Source organism: Anarhichas minor, unplaced genomic scaffold (assembly GCF_050575085.1).
Source record: "Anarhichas minor isolate MPS153535 unplaced genomic scaffold, ASM5057508v1 ptg000046l, whole genome shotgun sequence".
Classification (NCBI taxonomy): Eukaryota; Metazoa; Chordata; class Actinopteri; order Perciformes; family Anarhichadidae; genus Anarhichas; species Anarhichas minor.
In genome coordinates, this window is record NW_027466492.1 from 227407 (window position 1) to 248845 (window position 21439).

Here is a 21439-nt window from a genome sequence, read left to right on the forward strand (position 1 = left end):
GCAGACAGGTTCAGGAGGAAACGTCGCCTCTCGTTTCTCAGACACGCTGAAGTGGACTCAAACTCTAAATTTCGGCACGTTGATGTTTCTATTTGTTCCTTTGTCTTTCTGTCCGGCTTCCCTCTCTTTCAGTACACTCACAGTTGAGTCCACTTCACGGACAAAACTTGAATCTAGCTGCCAATCGAAACAATGTTGTTTTTTTATGAGAATATTGTTCACATTATGACGTGTCGATGATGCACTGTACAATTTTAATTTAGACATACTATCACATATTGTCAACTCAGAAGGTTTATTTCGGTCTGTTGTATATTTCACTTCATGATGATTCAGAAACAACCGTGTGTGTGTGTGTGTGTGCGTGTGTGTGTGTGCCATTTGTACAAACTACAAATTGCTGAAAAAGAACAAGATGAATATTTTCTGATCTGTTCAAACAACGAAGGAGGAGTTGTCGCCTTGGTAACCGATGTAATAAAACGATACTGTGTGATGGCTGACCGCTTCCTGGTGACATTCAGAAGAATATATATATATATATATATATATATATACATATATATATATACATATATATATGTATATATATATGTATATATAAATATGGGCATGAGAGTATTGTATTAAAATAGACATGGCGTTTTTGTAGACCAAAATCTGAGTCTTTCATGTGATGAATGTGAAAATGCAGTTCGATACTTGAATTTGTTGCATCAAAACATGCACGTGATATGAAATCATGCCAATTTTGGGAGAGTACGTCAATCCTGTCCAGGAGTTTTCAGACTTTGCATAAGGATGGTTTGTGCAAGAATTAGAAGTCAGACTCATGTGCGAAGAGTTACGGGCATTTCAAATTCATCCCAATGCTGTCATCAAATTCTTTTTGCAGGATTACAGACTTGAATGCTGCCACTGAAACATGCATACAGGAGGCGCCTCCTGTCAAAGATTTGGGGAAACAGTCTTGGCAAAATAGTACGACACATTAATTAAGTTATCCGATTAATGATGAAGAAGAGGAGTTCAAACAAAATACTATTTTGTGTAAACTAGAGAAACCTCCTCCTGGTCACAAGCCTAACCTTTTAGCCGATAGGCAAACCAGCCCCGTCTCCCCCTGACTGTGAATACACAGAGGCAAACAAACAGATGAAATAGCACACATTGTGAGGTCTCTAACTACACCGTGTTTATCAGAACAACATGTTATGTAACGTGTTGAGATGCATGTATGTATTAATTCGCTCAGGTTTGTGCAGACATTTTTATTGAACTTGATGCTGATACCAATGTGAATTGATGGACAACCCCCCCCCCCCCCCCCCCCCCCCCCACACACACACACACACACACACACACCCTGGTGAGATCAGTGAAGCAGCTCTGTGGTCCAGAGAGAGTTAAGCACTTTATTTGCTGAGTCAGAGCAGCAGCGTTTACTCTGCACTGACTCTTTTTTATATACAAACACCACAAACAAGACGGCGATCACTTTCGGGGGAGGGGGGGGGGGAGTCAACAGAGCATGCTGAGGGTGTTTCACTGTGGGCCTCAGTCTGTGGAAACAAGCGGCAGGTTACAGCCCGACGACGTCAGGAATTCATTACCGAGTGTCACGTGACCTGGAGTTTAAGTTTAAGTTTAATTAAGCTCGACTTGAAGGAGTGATTCGACATTTTCTCGCTGAGAGTTTGTTGAGTAGATCGACACCACTCTAATGTCTGAAGCTTAGGGTTGGGTCTCGAGGGATTGAGGTTGCCACTGATAACAACAAGACTGCATTAAATCAAGAGATAGTCAGGCACATGACCCTTGTGTAACCACAACATGTTTTTATACATTCTTTAATGTTTTAATGAGCAACCAAATCCCACTCTGAGCATAGTGCCTTCCTCAAGATGAATGTCAAGAGTATATCATTTTCTACATTTTACTATATTTTCCTATACTATATATTTTACTATAATAGATTTTCCTATTTGGAGAAAACACATAACAAGCAGTTTCCACACTGAAAGAAGGACAGAGATCCAAACCCAGGAGCTCCCTGTGACAGCTGCCTGTGATGCTGCTCAGTGGAAAACAGCTGATGTCAAAGCCTGGCCCGTACAAACATACTGGAGCTGCCCATACTTAACACTTTGTACTTAACATCCATAAATGTTGCAATTTTCATAGCGTATTTTGCAACAGTTCTGCGTTTGTGATACTCAACAACTTTAACGGCCCGTTGAAAATCATTTAGGCCATGATGGACATCATGGGAGCTCTGCACTGACCCAGACTGATCAGGGTTCCTTAAGGTCAATTTGAGGCTCAGTGACAGAAGAAACTCTGGCACACACTGGGACTTAACTTAGAAAAACACTATTGAACAATAAAATGATTCAGCAGGTTTTACTGACCGCCATAAGCGCAGATACATACACACAAACTTCCCACATACATATACGTATACCTATCTGCAACTCAGACAAAGATAGAGGCCCGAAGTCACACATCTCCTTTCTTGTTTTGGATGATGGCCGAGAAAATAAGAGCCTCATTAAAATATGAAAACAATGTAAAATGAGATTCGTATTTCTTTAAACTAACCCGATATATCCTACAATTTTATTTTTGCAAATGGATATAAGACAAGTAAGGAAATGCATCTCTTCCTGGTTATCTTTGGCCAAAAGAAGAAAAAGAAAGATCCTCATAATTTGGGGGAATATTGTGAAAGAAATCTTGATCAGTTGAAGGATTATTTTTTATTGGATAGAAAATGTCTTTAAAACAGGTGAGATGAGACTATAGGCATGAATGTTGTTTTTCATGGACTGGTCAATTTTGAGATTTGGGGCTCATTTGCTTCCATAACATGTCGTCTTTCACACTAGTGGAAAGAAAACATCAGAAATACACATTTAGGTGTTTATTTCCCTGCTTTGTCTATTTGCATCTGTAGATTTTTTCAGAAACTAGATCCAGAAATCTCCACTTCAGTAGCACTTACATACACCAAACTTTCCAGTTACAATCTGTATTCTGAAGGTTTTTACAGAGGGGTTTTGTTCATATATCATTCATAGCCTGACTTACAAAATATTTTATCAAAAATGTATTAAATTCATGACCACTGTAGGCTGTAGTTTGTGCTTGTTGTCAAGTTGTAGTGCATTATACTGAAGTGCTTCTAATGTTGTGTCTACTCTATTTATATAGGGTAGACTGAGTATAGGAAACTCCTCAGTATAACACAATACCAGTTCAACATAATAGTAAAGTTTGATCAACATCACTTGGAAACTGCAATATGTTATCTCGGTGGACCCAATAAACTAACAATTTAGCCTCAACAAGTGTGTGAATATCCAGGCCTTCATTCCATCTAGTTTGAGAAGTATTTTTTTAGATACCTCAAAAGTTTTCATCATCAATTTGTTTGGGGTAACACAAAGCCATGTGTGTCTCAGAACTTCGGCATCTGATTTACCCACCAAGTGTTCTATTTAAAGATCCACCTCCTTTTCTCAGAGACAGACCACCGGGCAATGGATGGCGGCATCGCTTCTCCTTTTCTTTCCACCGAATCATCCTGTGAAGGAAACAAAACCAAAAAATTGCTCCATAAGGATGTGTTTTTATGCCTTCGTGCCGACGACAAATGGAGAGCTTTCGTCTTATACTACGTATGCAGACAGCAATGGCAAACTAAACTGACATAACAACTAAAACCTTTCAAACTGCAGTGTTGTCATAATCTGACAGTACATCTTTTTTTAGATAAAACAGATTATAAACTACTTTTAGATTTGTATGTATGTATGTAATCTAAATGTTAGTAAAATGGTTGTCTCAACCTGTTATTGCCTAATGACAATATAAGTCTTCTAAACAACACAAGTCTGAGGTAAAACATTTCGAACTGAATAAAATATATGTAATATGTAATGTGATTAAAATACATATAGTTACACTCACTTATTATTGCCCAATTGTTAAGTGAATGCATGAATATTTATTAAAAATGAATATATTTCTAAGTTAAGACAATGTGGTTATTTTTCATTTTGACCAACTTCCTAAAAACTAGTACATGTAACAAACGTCCTTTTTTATGCTGAAAAAACGTCTTTAATTTAAGCCTTGCCCACTAACCCCACATGTTGCCCCATTCACCTTAAAGTAAGTTGTGTCAAACAACTTACAACTTTAATAAAGTTTCGCTTGGCTGTATTATGATTGAGAACGTACAGACACAGTCCTGAGTGACAGTGTGATGATGCCTGCACTTAGCAGACTTTTTCCAGGATGCAGGACTTCCAGGACTCCGAGCTGACCACACCCCTGCTGTGTCTACGGTGGGAGGAGGAGGCGTTAAACAGGAGGGGTTCAAGTTTAATTGGCACAGCCCCCAACAAATAAGATCAGTTCCCACACAGAGAGGAGAGCAGTCACAGAGACGGAGAGGGAGGCCCCGGTGAGCACCTCCACGCATGTTAATCCCGGAGTCAAAACCAAACAAGCCATGCATTCCGTAGGTAGGTCGTGGCTGCTGCTTACCGGCTTCGTGCTGTTCTATATCATCTACCTGCTATTCGGAGCGCTCGTTTTCTCCAGCATCGAGCGGCCGGTGGAGGACAAGATGCGCGAGGACGTGGAAGCCCTGAAGCACGAGTTCCTGAACCAGAGCTGCGTCAACGCCGCGTCGCTCGAGCGCTTTCTGCTCAAAGTGCTGACGGCCAACAAGTACGGCGTCTCCGTCCTCAAGAACTCCTCCGCCGCCTCGAACTGGGACCTGGCGTCCTCCATGTTCTTCGCCAACACTCTGGTCACCACCGTCGGTGAGTTGTTCGGACAAAAACTATAAAGAAACCCCCTCAAAGTTTGTTTGTTTTAAGAAAAGTCACTCGGTGGCGTTTTATCCGCAAAATGAATGAATAAACGACTTAAATGAATGATGTTCCAATATAATATAACGCATTATAGTGACGCAATGCCATACGTTCTGAACAAAACACCAGTCCAGTACAGCGACTTTTACTTATTTGGGAGATAAAACACCACAAACGTCGAATTCTGGTAATACCGTTCTTTTAATTTCCTTTGCCACGTGTCATGGATGTGACCGACGAGTTGTAGCTGAGAGACTTCCTAACATCAAAACACGAACGGGTACTTCAGAACCTCAACCCGAGGGGAAATGGGTTTCCTCTTTACTTATACATGAAGACACCATTTAGGCTACTGTTCAATCGAAGGTGGAAAACTCAACTTATTTCTCCCGATCAGAGGAAATGTCCAGGCTTTATTGTGGAATTTATAGGAGGTCAGATGATTATAATTCCCCTTGACAGTTAACCAGAATACTGCAGGGTCTGATTAAATTATATTCAATGTGACTCAGTGGTCTGAGCACCCCACAGTGCATGTATGTGCAGGGCTTCAGAGGAAGTAAAGGGTGCAGGTGGGCTGTCACACATTGAAATGTTTTTGTGGGATCAGCCGGGGTCACCTACAGCAGTAACGTCGCAGTGTCCCTGAACTAGTCACACACCTGCAAGGCCACCTACTTATACTGCCACATCATCAGTAATCAGTTTGTTGGTTGAGCTCCAGACCTGAGAAGAAGGAAAAAAAAAAAGTGACATGCTATACAAGATCACGTCAAAGCCTGAAGCAGTTTAATCAGTTACTCAAGCATTCTACAATACCCCAAAGAAGCCCAGGAAATGTATCTTTTAATCTCATCTCCTTGTTTAGCATGTAAAGCTATGAAACTGGTAGAAGAGCTGTCCGCACACTTCGACCCATGCAGAGTACACGTTATATCAAGCATGCAAAGCTTGAAAGTCCCGCAGAGGAATGATTATTTTTTGTCATCACTTTCAGTTTGCTCATCTGGAGCACTACTCGCATGAGTTGTAAAATGTCTGCCTGTGGCTTTCTGAAGTCTGAGACAATAAACCCGAAGATGTTGCCGGGGTTTTTTTCTCGACTCGGGCTCGGAGGCTTCGAATTTGTGACGCGACAGCAGTCTTTACAAGCAGTGGAGTGTGAAAGTTGTGGGTGTTTATCCAGGCAAGGCGATCATAGTGAAAGATGATATCAAGTTGCACCATGGGAAATGTTCTCTCAAGACGCCTAACTTTATGAAAGTCCCATACTAAGTCCCTTTTTGTGTTGCTATGCTAGTGCGTAACATGGTGCCACTTTAAAAACCAACCCACCATGGAATCTGTTGTCTTTGGCTTCCAAACCTTAACGCATATTAATAATGTTTGCCTGAGACAACCACTGTCTGCAGTCATTACACTGAAGGCCTGAGGCTCCAGTGGGATGGTCCAACGATGACAAGTTTATTCATTTTGAAAGAATTGCTTGTTATCTGTTTTGGAATCTTTTTTTTTTTTTTTTTTTGCTAAATTGAACAGGACTTTCATTGTCACGTTTATATTTCCAAATATTATCCATACAACATAGGTTCTCCCATTCTGTGACCCTGATTAAGTTTGTGTCTTAAAGCACCACCCTGCTTCACATTTCACTACACAGTAACTTGTGGGAAACGCCCAGGGCAGCAACAGAGGTACTAACTTTACGTTCTCCTTGCAGAATTTCCCAGCTGGTCTAATTATTCAGCTGATGTTATGACAAAAAAAAACTTGCTTTTGTCGTCTTAAATGTCAGAATGAACCGATGCTCTGACCTTAATACAATGCGTTTCCTGTTGAAACAGGATGTTGGGGCAAAACAGTGACTCAGGGAAGGCCTGCCAGTGCAGCATGTCTGAAAAGTTAGAAACAGTTTTTTTTTTTTTTTTCTTCATGTCATAACATTGATTTAAGTTATGAGGTTTTAATTTAACGTTCGACTTTCTGCGGAAAGCCTTAGATGCAAAATTAGTCTGGTAGAGTAGAAACAGTAATTCAGTAAAATAATTATATATTTATATATATATATATATATATATATATATATATATATATATATAAATAAATAACCTAGAATTTACATGACAAAATAGAGTAAAAAAAAAAAAAACATATTTCTGAAGTTATTTAATAGACAGAATTTATATGGTTTTAGAAATGATTGGTATTGGACCTTGTGTTTGTCTTAAACGCTGTCATTATAATGGTCAGCATTCAGAGCCCGGGGAGACATGACTTGCGATTTGCCTGTGAAGTTTTGACCGGCACTGCCAGCGTCAAAGCCACCTGAACGCACCAAAATACTGCAGCATCATTCTAGAAACACCACACAGAGAAGCTCCTGGAGCCGTTTTATTGCAAGCGTCTGTGCTATTTAGGCAAAGTACTATGAAAACACTCTGTCACATTCCCAGGCATGCTGACACTCACATGGGGACATGCAAACTCGTGCATGAAGCAGAACAGAAATGACCTTTGTGTTCAGGGGAAATTAGTTTGCTCTGTGTGATGCATGAATTTCTTTCACAATGTTTCCTTCGGTGACACTTCCTTACTTGTCATGTTAAACATGTTGATGTTTGGGTTGGTTGGCAAGAGAAAGAACACAAGCAGTCAGATGATCACACAGGTTGTAAAACAAACCGCGGTTTATTATCGCAATAGGTACAGTAAGTTAAAGTGGAACTCTGCTTAATCAGTGTGTGGCTGTTTAATGTGGACAGACTGGGAAGTCGTTTCAACGTTTAATTGTTTGGTGAAACTGTCAGTTTGTGTACAGTCTGTCTGATCGTTTCAGGGGTGGGACACCAAACGAGAGCGGCTACAAAGAGACACAGAACGGCTACAACAAGACATTACAAAATCACTACAAAAAGAGACACAGAACGGCTACAACAAGACATTACAAAATCACTACAAAAAGAGACACAGAACGGCTACAAAGACACAGAACGGCTACCATTTACTGTGACAAACAAGGTGAAAGCTTTGCGAGCAGAAGAGCAGCGATAGAAGTTGCTCCCCAGGTGACGCTCCTCACGCTCAAAGCATGATTCTATCCTCGCAGGCTGCCATTTTGCACGGAGTGATGGGAATGCGTGCGCACGGCTCTCATTCGTGCTTGCAGATATTGACAGTGATTTGCCTTCATAATCATCAAATATAATTTGCTGGTCAAATGTATTTACACCGCGTTTAAAGAAGTTCCTGTTTATTTGGTTTGTGAGTTGGAGGCCTCTGAAATGGTTGCTTTAAGCTGACTGCTCTCCACACATCTAGACTGAACTTTACGTACTTAAATCTTTAAAAGGCTAATCACACCCACTGTGAGCTAACACTACAAAAGTTAAACACTTCATGTTATGGTCCATTTTACCTTATCAATGCAGCATCTATCTATCTCTCTATCGCCAATGCCAGAAAATAAAGGATGAAAGTCTGGGGATGCGCAAGGATTTAAGAATAATAATTGTAAATGTATATGTTCAGGTAGTAGCTGATGTGTCACCACTTTAACGGTCCTCTTTTTTTTTGTGCCCCCCCCTTCCTCCAACATGCCTGTCCTCCTATTCTCCAGGTTACGGTCACACCACTCCCCTGTCTGACACCGGAAAGACCTTCTCCATCTTCTACGCCCTGATAGGAGTCCCCTTCACCATGCTAGTGCTCACCGCCTGCGTCCAGAGGATCATGCACCCTCTGGTCCTCGGCCCCGTCGGCCTCCTGCAGCGCTGCGGCATGCAGCCTCGGCCGGCCACCGTCGTCCACTTCGTGCTGCTGCTGGTCCTGGTGGTGCTGTTCTTCTTCTTGACGCCGGCGGCCATCTTCAGCTCGCTAGAGCCGTCCTGGTCCTTTTTGGACGGCATCTACTTCTGCTTCATCTCGCTGTGCACCATCGGACTGGGCGACTTCGTTCCGGGGACACAGCCCCGGCAGAAGTACAGGTCGCTGTACCAGGTCTCCGTCATGGGTGAGTGCCGTTGTTAAGTCCCTCGTATAGATCACAAAAGCGTTTGTCCAGTTGTGTAGCCAAACTTTATTTATTATGACTAGGTAGAATAACATCAGACTAAAACATCCACATTGTTGGAGTCTAGAGTCGTGTTTGTCCTTTTTAAAGTTTAGATGGACACTACATCTTTCACACTGTACCCTCATACTACCGGAGTCTGTTTACTTGTGTCAAGTGTGTCTTTATTCGCGTCTTCGCCGGCATGTTTTCGGGTTGACCGTCTGTCCATCCCATTCTCCAACACAATATCTCAAATTTGGCCCACCTGGACTCAAAGATGAACTAATCAGATTTTGGTGGTCAAAGGTCACTGACCTCACAAAACATGTAAACTTGATGATGAAGTGATGACATTTTTGACTCTACTGGTTGGCGGAAGCATACAGCTGTGAGATGGTGATTCTAGTTATGTGTTTTAAACTTGTTTCCAAAAACTGCTGCCAGTTTTTCTCATCACACCGGGGTACAGTGGGTTGTACCTTCAACCAGAAGATCGGCGGTTTGATCCCCGGCTCCTCCAGTCCATTTTGAGAACGCTTGACCCCAAAACTTCCTCCTGTAGGCTGCGGTGTATGAATGGGCGAATGACATGTAGTGTAAAAGCGCTTTAAGTGGTCGGAAGTCCATTACAAATGTAATTGTAGTAATGATTTTCTGCTTCAGTTCCACCGCTTGGTGTGTTGGGTCACATTTGCTTCTGATGTTGAACTTGTTTGGTTTAGTGTGAAAGTTTCTACAGTCGCGGTGCCAGGCTCACACACTTCCTCTTATTAAGGCTCGGTCATCTTCAGTACGTGTTTGATAAGAAGGTGTTGTCTCATCAAGATCCGGCACACGATGACTCACAGACCAGCGCACAGTTTACTGAGCAAACAAACGCGTTTCAAATATGCCCTTACATTAATGCAGACGAATTAGTACTCGCACATGAAGTTTAACAGACATGTGGAAACGTACTGACAAATGCCAGACGTTGCTCACCGTCACTACCCTCCCAGTTATGATGCAGCACACACTTCGCCGCGATTTTATGATGAAGAGAATTATTCAATACATTTATTTTGGCCACAACAATGCACAGAATGTGGTGAAGTTTAAATCTCATCAGCTAAGCAAACACCCAGGAGCTAACTTGATCTTAACTGAACCATCTGTAACCTGATATAACACACAGATGAGCAATACAAATGTACCTTTTTATGGTGCAACATGAGCTTTTCTGGATGAAATTAAATCTTTTAGTCGGGTTGGTTCGTCGTTGGTTTGGAAGTTCTAATGAACAAGTGTTTCTACTCTCTAAAAACATCCCAACGTAATTTAAAAGCCAGTTTTCAACAGAGTCCTCGTGATATTTTCAAATGTCTCCCTTGTTATTTCACTTCAATGATGTCTAAGAATATTAAAAAGCCACTGCACTTGCATATGTTGAAATGAGAACTAACAGGGGCCTCATTGGGTCCCGTGAGGGTCACACTGAGCTGCTACATGCCTGCAGAGCTGTAGATGAGAGCAGGTCTGACCCGGCAGCATGGTGGCCTCCAGAGACACAGAGCCAGAGGTGACCGTCTCATCTCTCTCTGCTGCAAAGATTTCCTCCTCGTCTTCCTCTTTGGAGAGAAAAGAAGATGAGGCAGCATTTTTTTTGGTTCAGCAAGGAAAGCGGGTCCTTTTCAAACAGAATAAACATGACACGAAGGACATTGAAGGGGTCACAACATATTTCCTCTCTGAGGGGAGAAGCTGACCGTGCATGCAGTCTTCATTCTCACCTCCGATGTGAGAAGTAGCACCTCTCGCTGCTTCTACTTTCTCGGTAGAGGGGTCGAGAAGTGGCTTCCTCAGTAGTGAAACTGCTCTCAGGGTCCGTTAGCTGCCTGGAAAATGTAAGTTCTCTCTTCTGTGTGGATCAGTGTCAGTCCAACCGACTTTGTGGAGAGTTTTAATGGAACTGAGATGATCTCAGAAGCGTCAGTGGCTTTTTTTTTTTTTTTTTTTTTTTTTTAAATAAATAACCTTTTTAATCAAGACTCAGCACTGTGACTGTAATATGTGGCTCTGTTAGCCGATCATTTATTTATTTGTGGATTGATTAATCGGCCTCCTGGGAAATCTTGTACATTTATGTTCCCCGGAGGATGAATCCTTTTGATCCCCTGAGGCGCCACCATGAGTTTGAGGTTTGAGTGAAGTATCCGAAAAATATGGTACACACAAGTTCACGTCCTCCTCAGAATATATTGTGATCACACTGGTGATTCCCTGATTCTTCATCTAGCGCCACCATCGGTCAAATTGACACAACTTGTAATCAGTCATGTTCCCATCACCTGCAGTTGTTCTTTTTGCCATTTTTATGGTCAAATAAGAGGACGGCCATGATAAACATTACCTGGTTAGCATTAGCGTGGGCATTTTAGCATGCTGGTGTTAGCATTTAGCTCAAAGCCTCACAGAGCTGCTATTGAGGCTGTAGACTCAGTTCAGTGCTATTTATAGCGAGTGAAATCCCCATATCAGAGGCTGGGTTTGTCATCAGGAGTGAGTCATCGGTCATCTCTTTTAACCAGTGATTCTTAATGTTACTTCACCTCATTTCATCCCCCCCACTGCACATGCAGAGTGAGGTCTGCGTGCTGTTATAAACTATTAGCAGATTGTTTTTTAAGGAACATGCAACGGAATAAGTGTCCGGATGAAAGGCTTGGACAGGAGAACATTCAGTGTGGAAACCACTTGTGCGCATTCACAATGACTCCATTGAGATGTTATCTGTAGATGTTGTTCTTGAGAAAACATTCCTTAAGCCCCATTTACAGTAGCATGTTATTTTTAAAACATTTCGGGAGCAGGCGTGCGTCACTGTAAAAACCTCAACGTGGAGGCGCAGTTAAAGAAAAACTATACAAAAACAAATTACATGATCGTCACAGATACTATTTACATCTTTGACCTCATTGTTCATGTCACATCACAACCCCAAACTCCTTTTTAACGTCAGAATCGTCCACATCATTGATTAAATTAGCTGTCAAGATTCATAATCAGCGCATAACAATTTAGTGGTTTCTTTGTTTCTCCTTTCAGATTGAGCCCTCACCGTCACATGGTGGCTGTTGTTCAGCCTCTGTGCCGGGTGTTTGCTCTGTAATGGAATCAGGGTTGGAATGACCTTTTTGTCCAAAAGTAGCCACGCTGTTGTTTTTCTCCTCTGTGGTCTCAGTCAGAGAGCTCTACAGGGAATACCCAACAAACACATTTAGGACAACCCATTGAGATGAATGCGGTCTTTTGTAGTGATTTGACTAACAAAACAACTCCACCATAAAATACCTTCTTACTGGGAAACTGTCGGTTTCTGTGTTGATTTAGGACATGGACGTTTAGTTTGACTGAGCATCGTTCAGCTGATAAACACCTTTGCCTTAGAGTGAGGGGGATTTTAATGTTGGGTTTAATGGTCGGAGGGACCCGGGTGGACACACACTGGAAGTTACTGTTTTTCTTTTCCTCCTCTGTCCTCGGTTAATCCCTTCACTTGAGTTTGGAAGGAGGCCCGGCAGTTCACACGGAGCAGCCGTGTTGTTTCCTCGTCCCCCAGGCTGCGTTATATAATAACGATGTAGGTCGAGTCGCATTAACCCACGAGGTCCCTTGCAGGTTTCTGAGGGAGGACTAGAGAGCGACTGCAAGATGTGGCCTGACGTCTCTTATACATAAAGGATTCACTTATTATGAGCAGCCATCACTTTGTCAGAGGAGGCAGTGGAGGTCTCTAATCTTTCATCGTCATCGAATAAAAGGTTATTGTGACGTTGTGCCATGCAAAGGCCCCCAAACACGTCGACTCCTCAACATGTTGAGCAAACTTATTTTTCCACGATAGCACAGAATTCTCAGTATTGCTGAAGAGCAAATATTTTAAGGCGGTAGTTTGGACAGTCAAAGTCCTTTAACCCATCATGTTCTGATTGCTTCACAGGTGGAAAATAATACAAGAGCAGCATAAGATGAAAAGCTGGCAAGTTTCATACTGTCTGATTCTTTAAAAGAGATAATAAGGTGCTATTATCTGTGCTTCTTGAAGTCCTAACGGTAGACCGAAGCTAATACCATGTTTACCTGTGACTTCCCCTGCACAGCTTACTGTACACTTCCCACAGTACACTGTGAAGTTGCTGAGCTGAGGCCTCTGTAATCCTATACTGTTTTTCCTGAAGAGTTGTCATACGGCTGTAGTGAGAGACCGTTGTAAAGGACCTGAGCTCTGTGGGTATGTGGGGCAGTAGAAGACCGCGTTGGAGAATCGGAGCAGGAATAACGTGGAGCAGATTTTGTCCTCCCCTTTGCCTCCCACTGGAGGACACTTTTTGTCCTCCTCTTGGGTGAGACTGGATTCACTGAAATGGATTTATCTGTCCACGGCCAAGCTCCTGTGTGAGACTTTGACATTAATTCCTCGGCTCCTAACTGGCCACATTTTCCGAGTTTGCGTAGTCATGGGACACTGGCACAGTTTGACATGGTAGTTTCCTGGTATTCTTTATAAATGTTTTTATTGGGACGATCATAGAGAAAAGACAGACTATCATTTCATATCTGATTTGCTTATATTTGACATGAAAAGGGTCCCAAGCTTTGTCACTGGACTCCTGTGGTTGAGACCTCCACATCAGTGTGGTGGTGCCCTGATCTACGTTGTACACATCAGTGTGGTGGTGCCCTGATCTACGTTGTACACATCAGTGTGGTGGTGCCCTGATCTACGTTGTACACATCAGTGTGGTGGTGCCCTGATCTACGTTGTACACACTGGCACATGCTGCTTATACCTTGAAACAACAGCTCTGTGGAAAATACCACATGTCCCAACCAACGTAACCAATTTAGACTAAATAAACACATTCGACATGTGGAGTCCAACTGGTGAAGCTCTCTGCCAACATTTAAAGCTGCAAAAAGATGATTGAATTAAAGTTTGTCACAGATCTGTTTGAGATTCAACGTCATACGTGCACTCCATTTAATAGTCTAGCAATAATGTAACTAGGATAGGACCAGATCAACCCCCCCACACACACACACACACACCTGCTGATGCTTCCAATATTTCCAAAATAATAAATTCGGCTTCAGGTAAAGACTTTCTTTGGCAAAAAAAAATGGCTTATTCTGTTGACTGACTGACCGCCTGTCTCTCTGCCCCCCCCCCCCCCCCCCCCCCAGTCTACCTGTTCGTGGGCCTGATGATGATGTTCCTCCTGCTGCGCACCATCCACATAATGGCCGACCTGCACGGCCTGACCACCTTCCTGCAGCTGCCGCGCTGCGAGGATTCCGACCTGGACGAAGACCGGAAGCCCATCGTGGAGGACGGACCCGAGGCTCAGACGCCCCCTTTCCTGACGGAGAAAGAGGCCAGCAAGCCCCTGGAGCCGGGATCGCAGCCCTCGTACAACACCATCAACACCAGTTGAGCTGTGTGGGGAGGGGGGGGGTAGTAGAGAGAGAGGAGAAGTTCTACCTCTGACATCCAGACCGGTGGGCTGAATCTGAATTCTTGTCTTTATTTGTTTATTTTGTCGTCTTCAGTCTCCCCGTGAAAAAAAACAAAAAAAAAAACACCCAGGTCCTTCTTATATTTCACGTCTGCACATCATGGGGAAAGCACCTATACACTATGGACCAGACCGGCCGCTCATATGTAGAGCCACGGTTGTCCTCAAACACTTGAATGCACCTTCAGAAGCATGAATGATCACAACTGCAGCGACATGCACAACTGCAGCTTTGGATGGCGTCGTCAGAGTGAGGTCGTATGTGGACCTCCGCTGAGGATTTTAAACACGGGTGATGTTAGCTGGAACGTGTCTGATGGGCTTTCCTGTGCTGGGTCAGCCCTGCAGACTACAGAAACCACAGACCAGCACTGAGTTTGCCTCAGGACACGGGCACACGGGCTGCTCTCCTTTTACGGTGCTGCCCCCTAGTGTTACTACACCTCCAGAAGAGGGTCAAAGGGTTGGAACAGAGGGATGGAGGAAGAGACAAAACATTTGAATGACTGTTAATGGTTTCATTGTGGTGAGTGAGGAAGTGATTCATTTCAATGGAAAAAGCTCGTGTTACTTGTCAAGCACGGCATGTTATGTGTGATTTAGAGATCGTGAACACTTGAAATGCACTTTAACGTTCGCATCAGTTATTTTAAGTTGTAGTTGAACGAGTCACTTATTATGTCCTGATACTGTAAACAGAAGTCCGTTCATGTTGGTGTGTATGTTTGTAGTTTAGGCCTATCAGTTTAACATGTTTCCATGGTTGGTTAACTGTAAATTAAAAGAACTTTTCCCTGTAGTAGTAGTATTGGTATTATTATTATTATGTCATGTTTGTTCTCGTAAGCATGGCATCCTTCATTTTGAGAATTTGATACGCAAATGCTGAGCCAGCAAATGTTCCTTGTGTGTTGTGATGATATCTGCCTCAAAGAGTCTGAGCATGGACGTCCCAAATTAGAACGTCTGAAGTGTTTCACACGGTAGCAGGTCGGCCTGAACCCTTTCCGTCTGTTATGTAATGCTCTTTCACTTTCATGGTTCTCTAAATGCACTACTGCTGCTTTTCTTCTGGGTCATAAATGAAACTCGGCATTGGATAACGGAGTTTATGTGCAGTAAGCATCATTTTTCCCCATCCATTTCCAAAATTCTGTAAAATGTACTTTATGCGTTATAATGAGAAACATATTTAAACATGACTTAATTTTCACATTTTATTAAGAAACTTCAGTATAAATAAAGACATTTGCCTTTGTTACAAAAAAGACTAAATACAGTGTCCAGGCATTCTGCCCTCAAACAACCATTACAATAACTGCCGTAACAGTACATTAGTATACCATTAGAGAATTGTCAAACATGGTATGACATTAAATCTTAACAAAAATATATGCCATTCATAAATATAGTGAGACTGCAGTCCAGCTATTCACAAAGGACCGTTGCATAGAAAGCAACTCTGCTCCGCAGACTGTGGATCAGTAAGAACAAGAACCTGACAAACGGGCATCATGTGTTTCCTCTGATGCACATGTCGGCCGTGTTTCAATGCTGGACCAACATGTATAGCTGGTTACGTTACAGTTTCCTTAAGTGTTTTTTCTTTTAAACAAACAGTAACAGGACTCCACTTTATGGGTTCGGAAGGAATAATTTGAGCAGCAATATTACCACTGATTAACAAATAACAGACAACGCACGACAGACAAATGCATATTAACAAAAGTGCAATAATTCCAAAACCAGACATAACATGCGGACCCCACTAGAATGAGCGGACCTACTGATGAGTGAGCAGCTGCTCACAGCACCATGTGGATGCTAAGCACCCACCAGGATTGATCACAAACATCACATCTGTACAGCAGTAGCTGTCACGTAGTGACTCTAGCTAATGTACAGTGACTCTGTACTATCGCATTAAAAACCCACGAGGACGTGTTGTCTACAATCTCAGAACTCTTAACGCTCTTAACGCATTGCAGAACAGCTGTTTCCTGAACTACAGCTGCACTCAGTGAGGGAAACATTTCGGCCTAAACTCATTTTAGTTTCACTCTTTTCGGCCTTCAGATGGGACGTGGCTTAACCTGGTTGAGTGGCATTAAGAGTTGTGTGCTTTGTAATATTACTGTTTAATAATAATACAGGATACATTAATGACATGGCATCGTACTGTACCTCCAACTACTAGTTACTGATTTATAACTAATGATAAACTGATGGACGAAATTGGAAGAAAATACCGGTTCTTGTGGATTTTTTTTTTCTGACTAAGAAAGCACCTGGTCCGGGTGCTCCTGCTGTTTGAAATCCTGACCCAATCTCTTAACACCCGATACCATGTTCTAACTCGCTGATAAATATGAGGTTAAAAGATTTCTTCACAGAAGTTTGACCTATAATATTAGTCTTTCAAACAGCCAATTCATGTTCTCTCAGAACTCACGTTAACATTTTACACTTGTTTTAAGTGATGCATCGCCCAACTTTCAGTTTTACTTCATGGATCAACATTCATACTGGCTGATTTTTTTTTTCTTACTCCAGATAAACTGGGATGTTCAATGTGAACGCAGAATTACTTGAAGCTGTGGGGCCTTTGACGGATTTTAGTGCCATGTTGCTGCTGCTGCAAATTTCTCTCTGCGGAGAGATTGACGTCTCATGAATCCTGTTGTCTAATCACACCTCCCTTCCCTTGTTCCAATTAGCTGAGTCACACTCGAAACTGTAGTAAAATGCTTCTCAACGGTTCATTATGCTCTGACTCATTGCCATTAAAAAAAGAAACAGCCTTATCTGGTTTACTACACATAGTTTTCACAGTGGCATGACCTCCATTTTTTGCTGGAGAAACAAACTCTGCACGTGGCACAAAAAGCCCCACGTCCTCGATTCTGACTAGAGATTGAAGGTGAAGAAGCGGAAGATAAAGGGCTGAATGAGAAGAACGAAGGCAGACACTTCAGATCCTGGTTGAAGCGATGTGAGGGGAGGAGGAGGAGAAAGCGGGCAGATACTGGTAAAAGTCCTCCCCAGCCTGGTATCCACCTCCACTCCCTCTGAGCCCGAGCACACCCATGTCCCTCTCCAGCAGGGATGTGTCTATATTCTGGAACAGATCGCTAGACTCTACCTGCTGCTCCCAGCTTCCCGAATAACCTCTGACTCCCTGTTTCACCCACGCCACGCCTCCATCGCCGGGGCCCGACAGGTTCTCCAAGGACCTGAGAGGCGTCCGCGGAGCTGCCTGCGGGCTCCCGTCGATGATGGAGTCCAGCGCAGTGAGGATGGAGGAGATGGCGGCTGAGAGGGAGTAATCGGAATCCGTGGACATCGATCCCCAGTCCTCATCTTCGTCTCTAACAGACAGAGGGACATTTGATGCACCCGAGTGGCAGCTGACAAGAGCCGAGTGGCTGTCAGAAAACGTCAGCGCAGAGTGATGTCTTGCTGCAGCGCCTTCGGTGAAAATACCCTCCTGGAGGGCAGATGGAGAGCCACAAGGCTGTGGTGACACCTCCATGTCTACAGAGGGCGCCACACCATCCTCCAGGCTGATCAGCCGCAGCGTGTTGGCTATGAGGACTGACCTCCGCAGGCTGGGTTCAGGCAGCACCTGGCCGCACTGGTACTTGTTCAGGGAGACCGAGAAGACGAACTGCCGCTGGCTCTCCCAGACGGGGCTGCTCCGGTCGGAGACCTCCACGTCCTCCGGGGGGTGTTTGCGCTTCTGCCCTTTAATGATCATCTTTGAACTGAGGAGGAAGCAGTAGACCGTTAAGTTGACTTGTATTGCTGCTTTAAAATCATCTCGAGTTAACATTTTTAAAAATACTACAGGAGAATATATGAATATCGAAATGCTCATGAGATAAGAAACACATAATTTAGATAAAGTCTGCGCTGAATCATAAAATAATCAATAGTAAATGAATCAATAGAAATATAATCTATTAAACATTAAACATCACTTTGGCTCTGACAGCCTGTGATAATATTCTTCTCTTATGGCCTCTAATCAGTAATAAATATATAATATAAAAGTAGCAGCCATAGACTGAGTCAGTAGATAGAGATACTCTAACAGTTTACATGTTAAAGTTAAATACATTAAAATACATTAGCAACAACCATATTAAATTAATAAGGTACCATCACCGGTGTGTTTAAATGGTTTTGCTGCTTTTTTGTGTTTGTTGAAATCTGGCCGAGTGACTTGGCAAAAAACTATTTAACTTATTGTTTAGTTTGAATTTACGCATAGGGCTGAAAACACGAAATCAAATAACCATGAAATTGATAATAGTTCATTCAGCGATGCTTTCTGTGAATGCTAACTAGCTCAGTCAGCAGTTAGCGTTAGCTAAACTTAAATGTGTGTTGGGGGTTGTGACGTTAGGAGGGAAACGGAGACCTCGACAAATAATAACGTTATAACGTTAACATATAACAATATAGCAACATACTGGACTGACTGGAATCATCTCGATTAAAGACACGGAAACGATTAACGGAGTTAAAACACGAACGTGTTCAACTTTAAACATAAAGTTAGACTTCTTTAAGAACAGACCTGTTGAATGTCTTCCCGTCTCTCCTCGGTAACGTCTAGTTATCGTTAGTCGACACCATTACTGGTGGTTGCCTCCTCTTCGACCTAAAAAGTAAACATGTAACGTTTAACTCTAATTCCGAGGATTAAAAATAGATTTCAACCTTTCTGTTTTAAACTCTACACGCCACAGCTGCTCGAGCGGACCGCCTCGGTCTCCTCCTCGGTCTTCTCCCGCCCGTGATTTGAGTTTCCTCCAAAAGGTTTACAGTTGGGGGCTGGATGTATCGAAAGGCATTATGGGTAGTGCAGTTTATGTACGTTACACAATCTGGATAATATGATGTTGCATATCACACTTTTAACTAAATATTTATATGGCAAATATAATAATGAAATCACGATTCGTATAGTATGTAAACCTGTACATTCGTTCCCGTCCTGATTATTTTCCACAGACCGGATTGTCAAACTTGATAGTAATTTGCATCGTTCGAATTCCTGAAGCATTACATCACCGGCAGAGGAGGGATCGGCATCTGCATATTGGTTTTAAATACAAAGTACGGAAATGTGAGTGTAAAACATTAGTAATTACCAAATGCAGGTTCCGGTCAGTATGTCTTATTTCATGTTTAAATTACTGTAAGAAAATGTAACATTTCTGAGAGGATATTAGGCTATTAGACCAATATTAAAGCAAATCAATCAAGTTTTCACTGACGTCTCCAAATACACATAACGACGGAAGCAGAATCGGTCAAAAGGTCTCGATCCTGCACATGTAACGATACAAGTCCACGTGAATATTGGTTTTAAACTGTCGGTGATAAAAGTCGCAGCTGTCCGAATCTTATTTCAGACGCCGTGTCATTTACCTGAGAGAGCAGCGGCCGTCAGGGAAGAAAACGCTCAGTGGACGAAACTTCTGCTGAGAGAAACTAGCGACATGTCAAAGTTCACTGTTTGGAAGAACCGGTGAGTCAACTTTAAAACCAGCAGCTCCTCCTCTGCCTGCGGATTGGACGGCAGAGAAAAACATGTCGCCACAACTTCCTGTACTCTGTCAAAATAAAAATCAGCAAACATCTGCCGCACCTTTTTTGAAATAATATATAACATTATAATTATATTATGATATTCTATAATACATTGTAATGTAATGAAGCATATAATGTAATGTGCTATTAATACATTATTAATATAATTATTATATGAATCATAATATTATATTATATTGTAGGCCTATTATATAACATGGAGTGTTGCTCCAACACACACCCAGTCCTGACATGTTTAAGATAGAGAAATACTCTGCTTGAAACAATATAAGTGTCCAATATGCTGTATTACGCTATAATGTTGTACTATATTATTATTAGCACCTTATACTATATCTTATATCCCATACTATATAGGCTACAATAATGTAATATATCATAGTCTGTTAAGTTAATATGTTGTGCTGTCTTACTACATCATATATTATTTCTATTATGTTACTATACTAATACAGATGACACTGTCATTATTTAATCACATTATGGTGTACGCTGTTTACATAAACAGACTTACTTAGTGTCTTTGTCTTTTATTGCTCTTATATAGTTTCTACTTTTACGTTTTTTCTTATTCGGGTCATCTATACCTCTTATTATCCATTTGTTTTTACTTTGCTATTTATCTCTACTTATATCTGTCTTTGTGCTGCTGCAACAACTGAATTTCTCCTCTGGGGATCAATGAAGCCACATTTTATCTTGTGGTCTTAGTACAAAAAGTACAGTTGCCTCCTTAAATTACATCTAAGTCTCCCTCGTTCAAAAGTCCAGAATATTTGAAAATACAAATATTTAGTAGTATTGGACACCAGATGTCCCCGACTTTAACGTTAAGTCCATTCTTAGTGTATTAGTGTTTAAGTTTCCACATCACACTTGTGTAAATTGCATGTTGGACTAGCTGCCACGTCATAAATCCTTTGAGTGCTTGCACGTTTTAAACTCTGACTTAAGATGACCAAAGACAAAAATGAGAAAATAGACTCTGTTTACCAGGGCGTAGCTGTATTTAACTGATATACCGAGCAATCATATATGTTAAAGTGGTAGCAACCTATAATAGGAATACATCCTGACATGATCTCTATCCTTAAAAAAAATCCTGGTTTTATTCTGAAGGACATTATGCTATCTGCCCTTGGCCCACTTGACACATTTTTTGTCAGCGGGAGTTGCACAACAATCATGTGGAACGCATGCCACTCATCTGACTGCCCAGGAAGGACAGACTCACATGAGGTGAACTTCAGAGGAGAGAGAGAGAGAGAGAGAGAGAGAGAGAGAGAGAGAGAGAGAGAGAGAGAGAGAGAGAGAGAGAGAGAGAG

General features: G+C 42.1%; 2 protein-coding genes across 2 annotated transcripts; one reads left to right on the top strand and one right to left on the bottom strand.

Annotated features, from left to right (window-relative positions):
- The first annotated feature begins 4436 nt into the window (after positions 1-4436).
- Positions 4437-15291, top strand: kcnk6 (potassium channel, subfamily K, member 6). Its single transcript, XM_076112050.1, has 3 exons — positions 4437-4835; positions 8503-8895; positions 14161-15291. The coding sequence occupies exons 1-3, from the start codon at positions 4520-4522 to the stop codon at positions 14409-14411; spliced, it is 960 nt and encodes a 319-aa protein (XP_075968165.1). The 5' UTR covers positions 4437-4519; the 3' UTR covers positions 14412-15291.
- Positions 15292-17237: 1946 nt separating this feature from the next.
- On the bottom strand, positions 17238-21412 carry sertad3 (SERTA domain containing 3). The gene is made up of 2 exons (XM_076112051.1): positions 19075-21412; positions 17238-18256 (listed from the first exon to the last, which is right to left on the bottom strand). The coding sequence occupies exon 2, from the start codon at positions 18247-18249 to the stop codon at positions 17464-17466; it is 786 nt and encodes a 261-aa protein (XP_075968166.1). The 5' UTR covers positions 18250-18256; positions 19075-21412; the 3' UTR covers positions 17238-17463.
- Positions 21413-21439: the final 27 nt, after the last annotated feature.

Excerpts from the sequence above, each read along its gene's own strand:
- sertad3 (XM_076112051.1), bottom strand. The coding sequence starts at position 18,249 with ATGATCATTAAAGGGCAGAAGCGCAAACACCCCCCGGAGGACGTGGAG.
- kcnk6 (XM_076112050.1), top strand. The coding sequence starts at position 4,520 with ATGCATTCCGTAGGTAGGTCGTGGCTGCTGCTTACCGGCTTCGTGCTG. Across the intron at positions 4,836-8,502 it reads CACTCTGGTCACCACCGTCG|GTTACGGTCACACCACTCCC; the intron begins GTGAGTTGTTCG and ends CCTATTCTCCAG. Across the intron at positions 8,896-14,160 it reads GTACCAGGTCTCCGTCATGG|TCTACCTGTTCGTGGGCCTG; the intron begins GTGAGTGCCGTT and ends CCCCCCCCCCAG.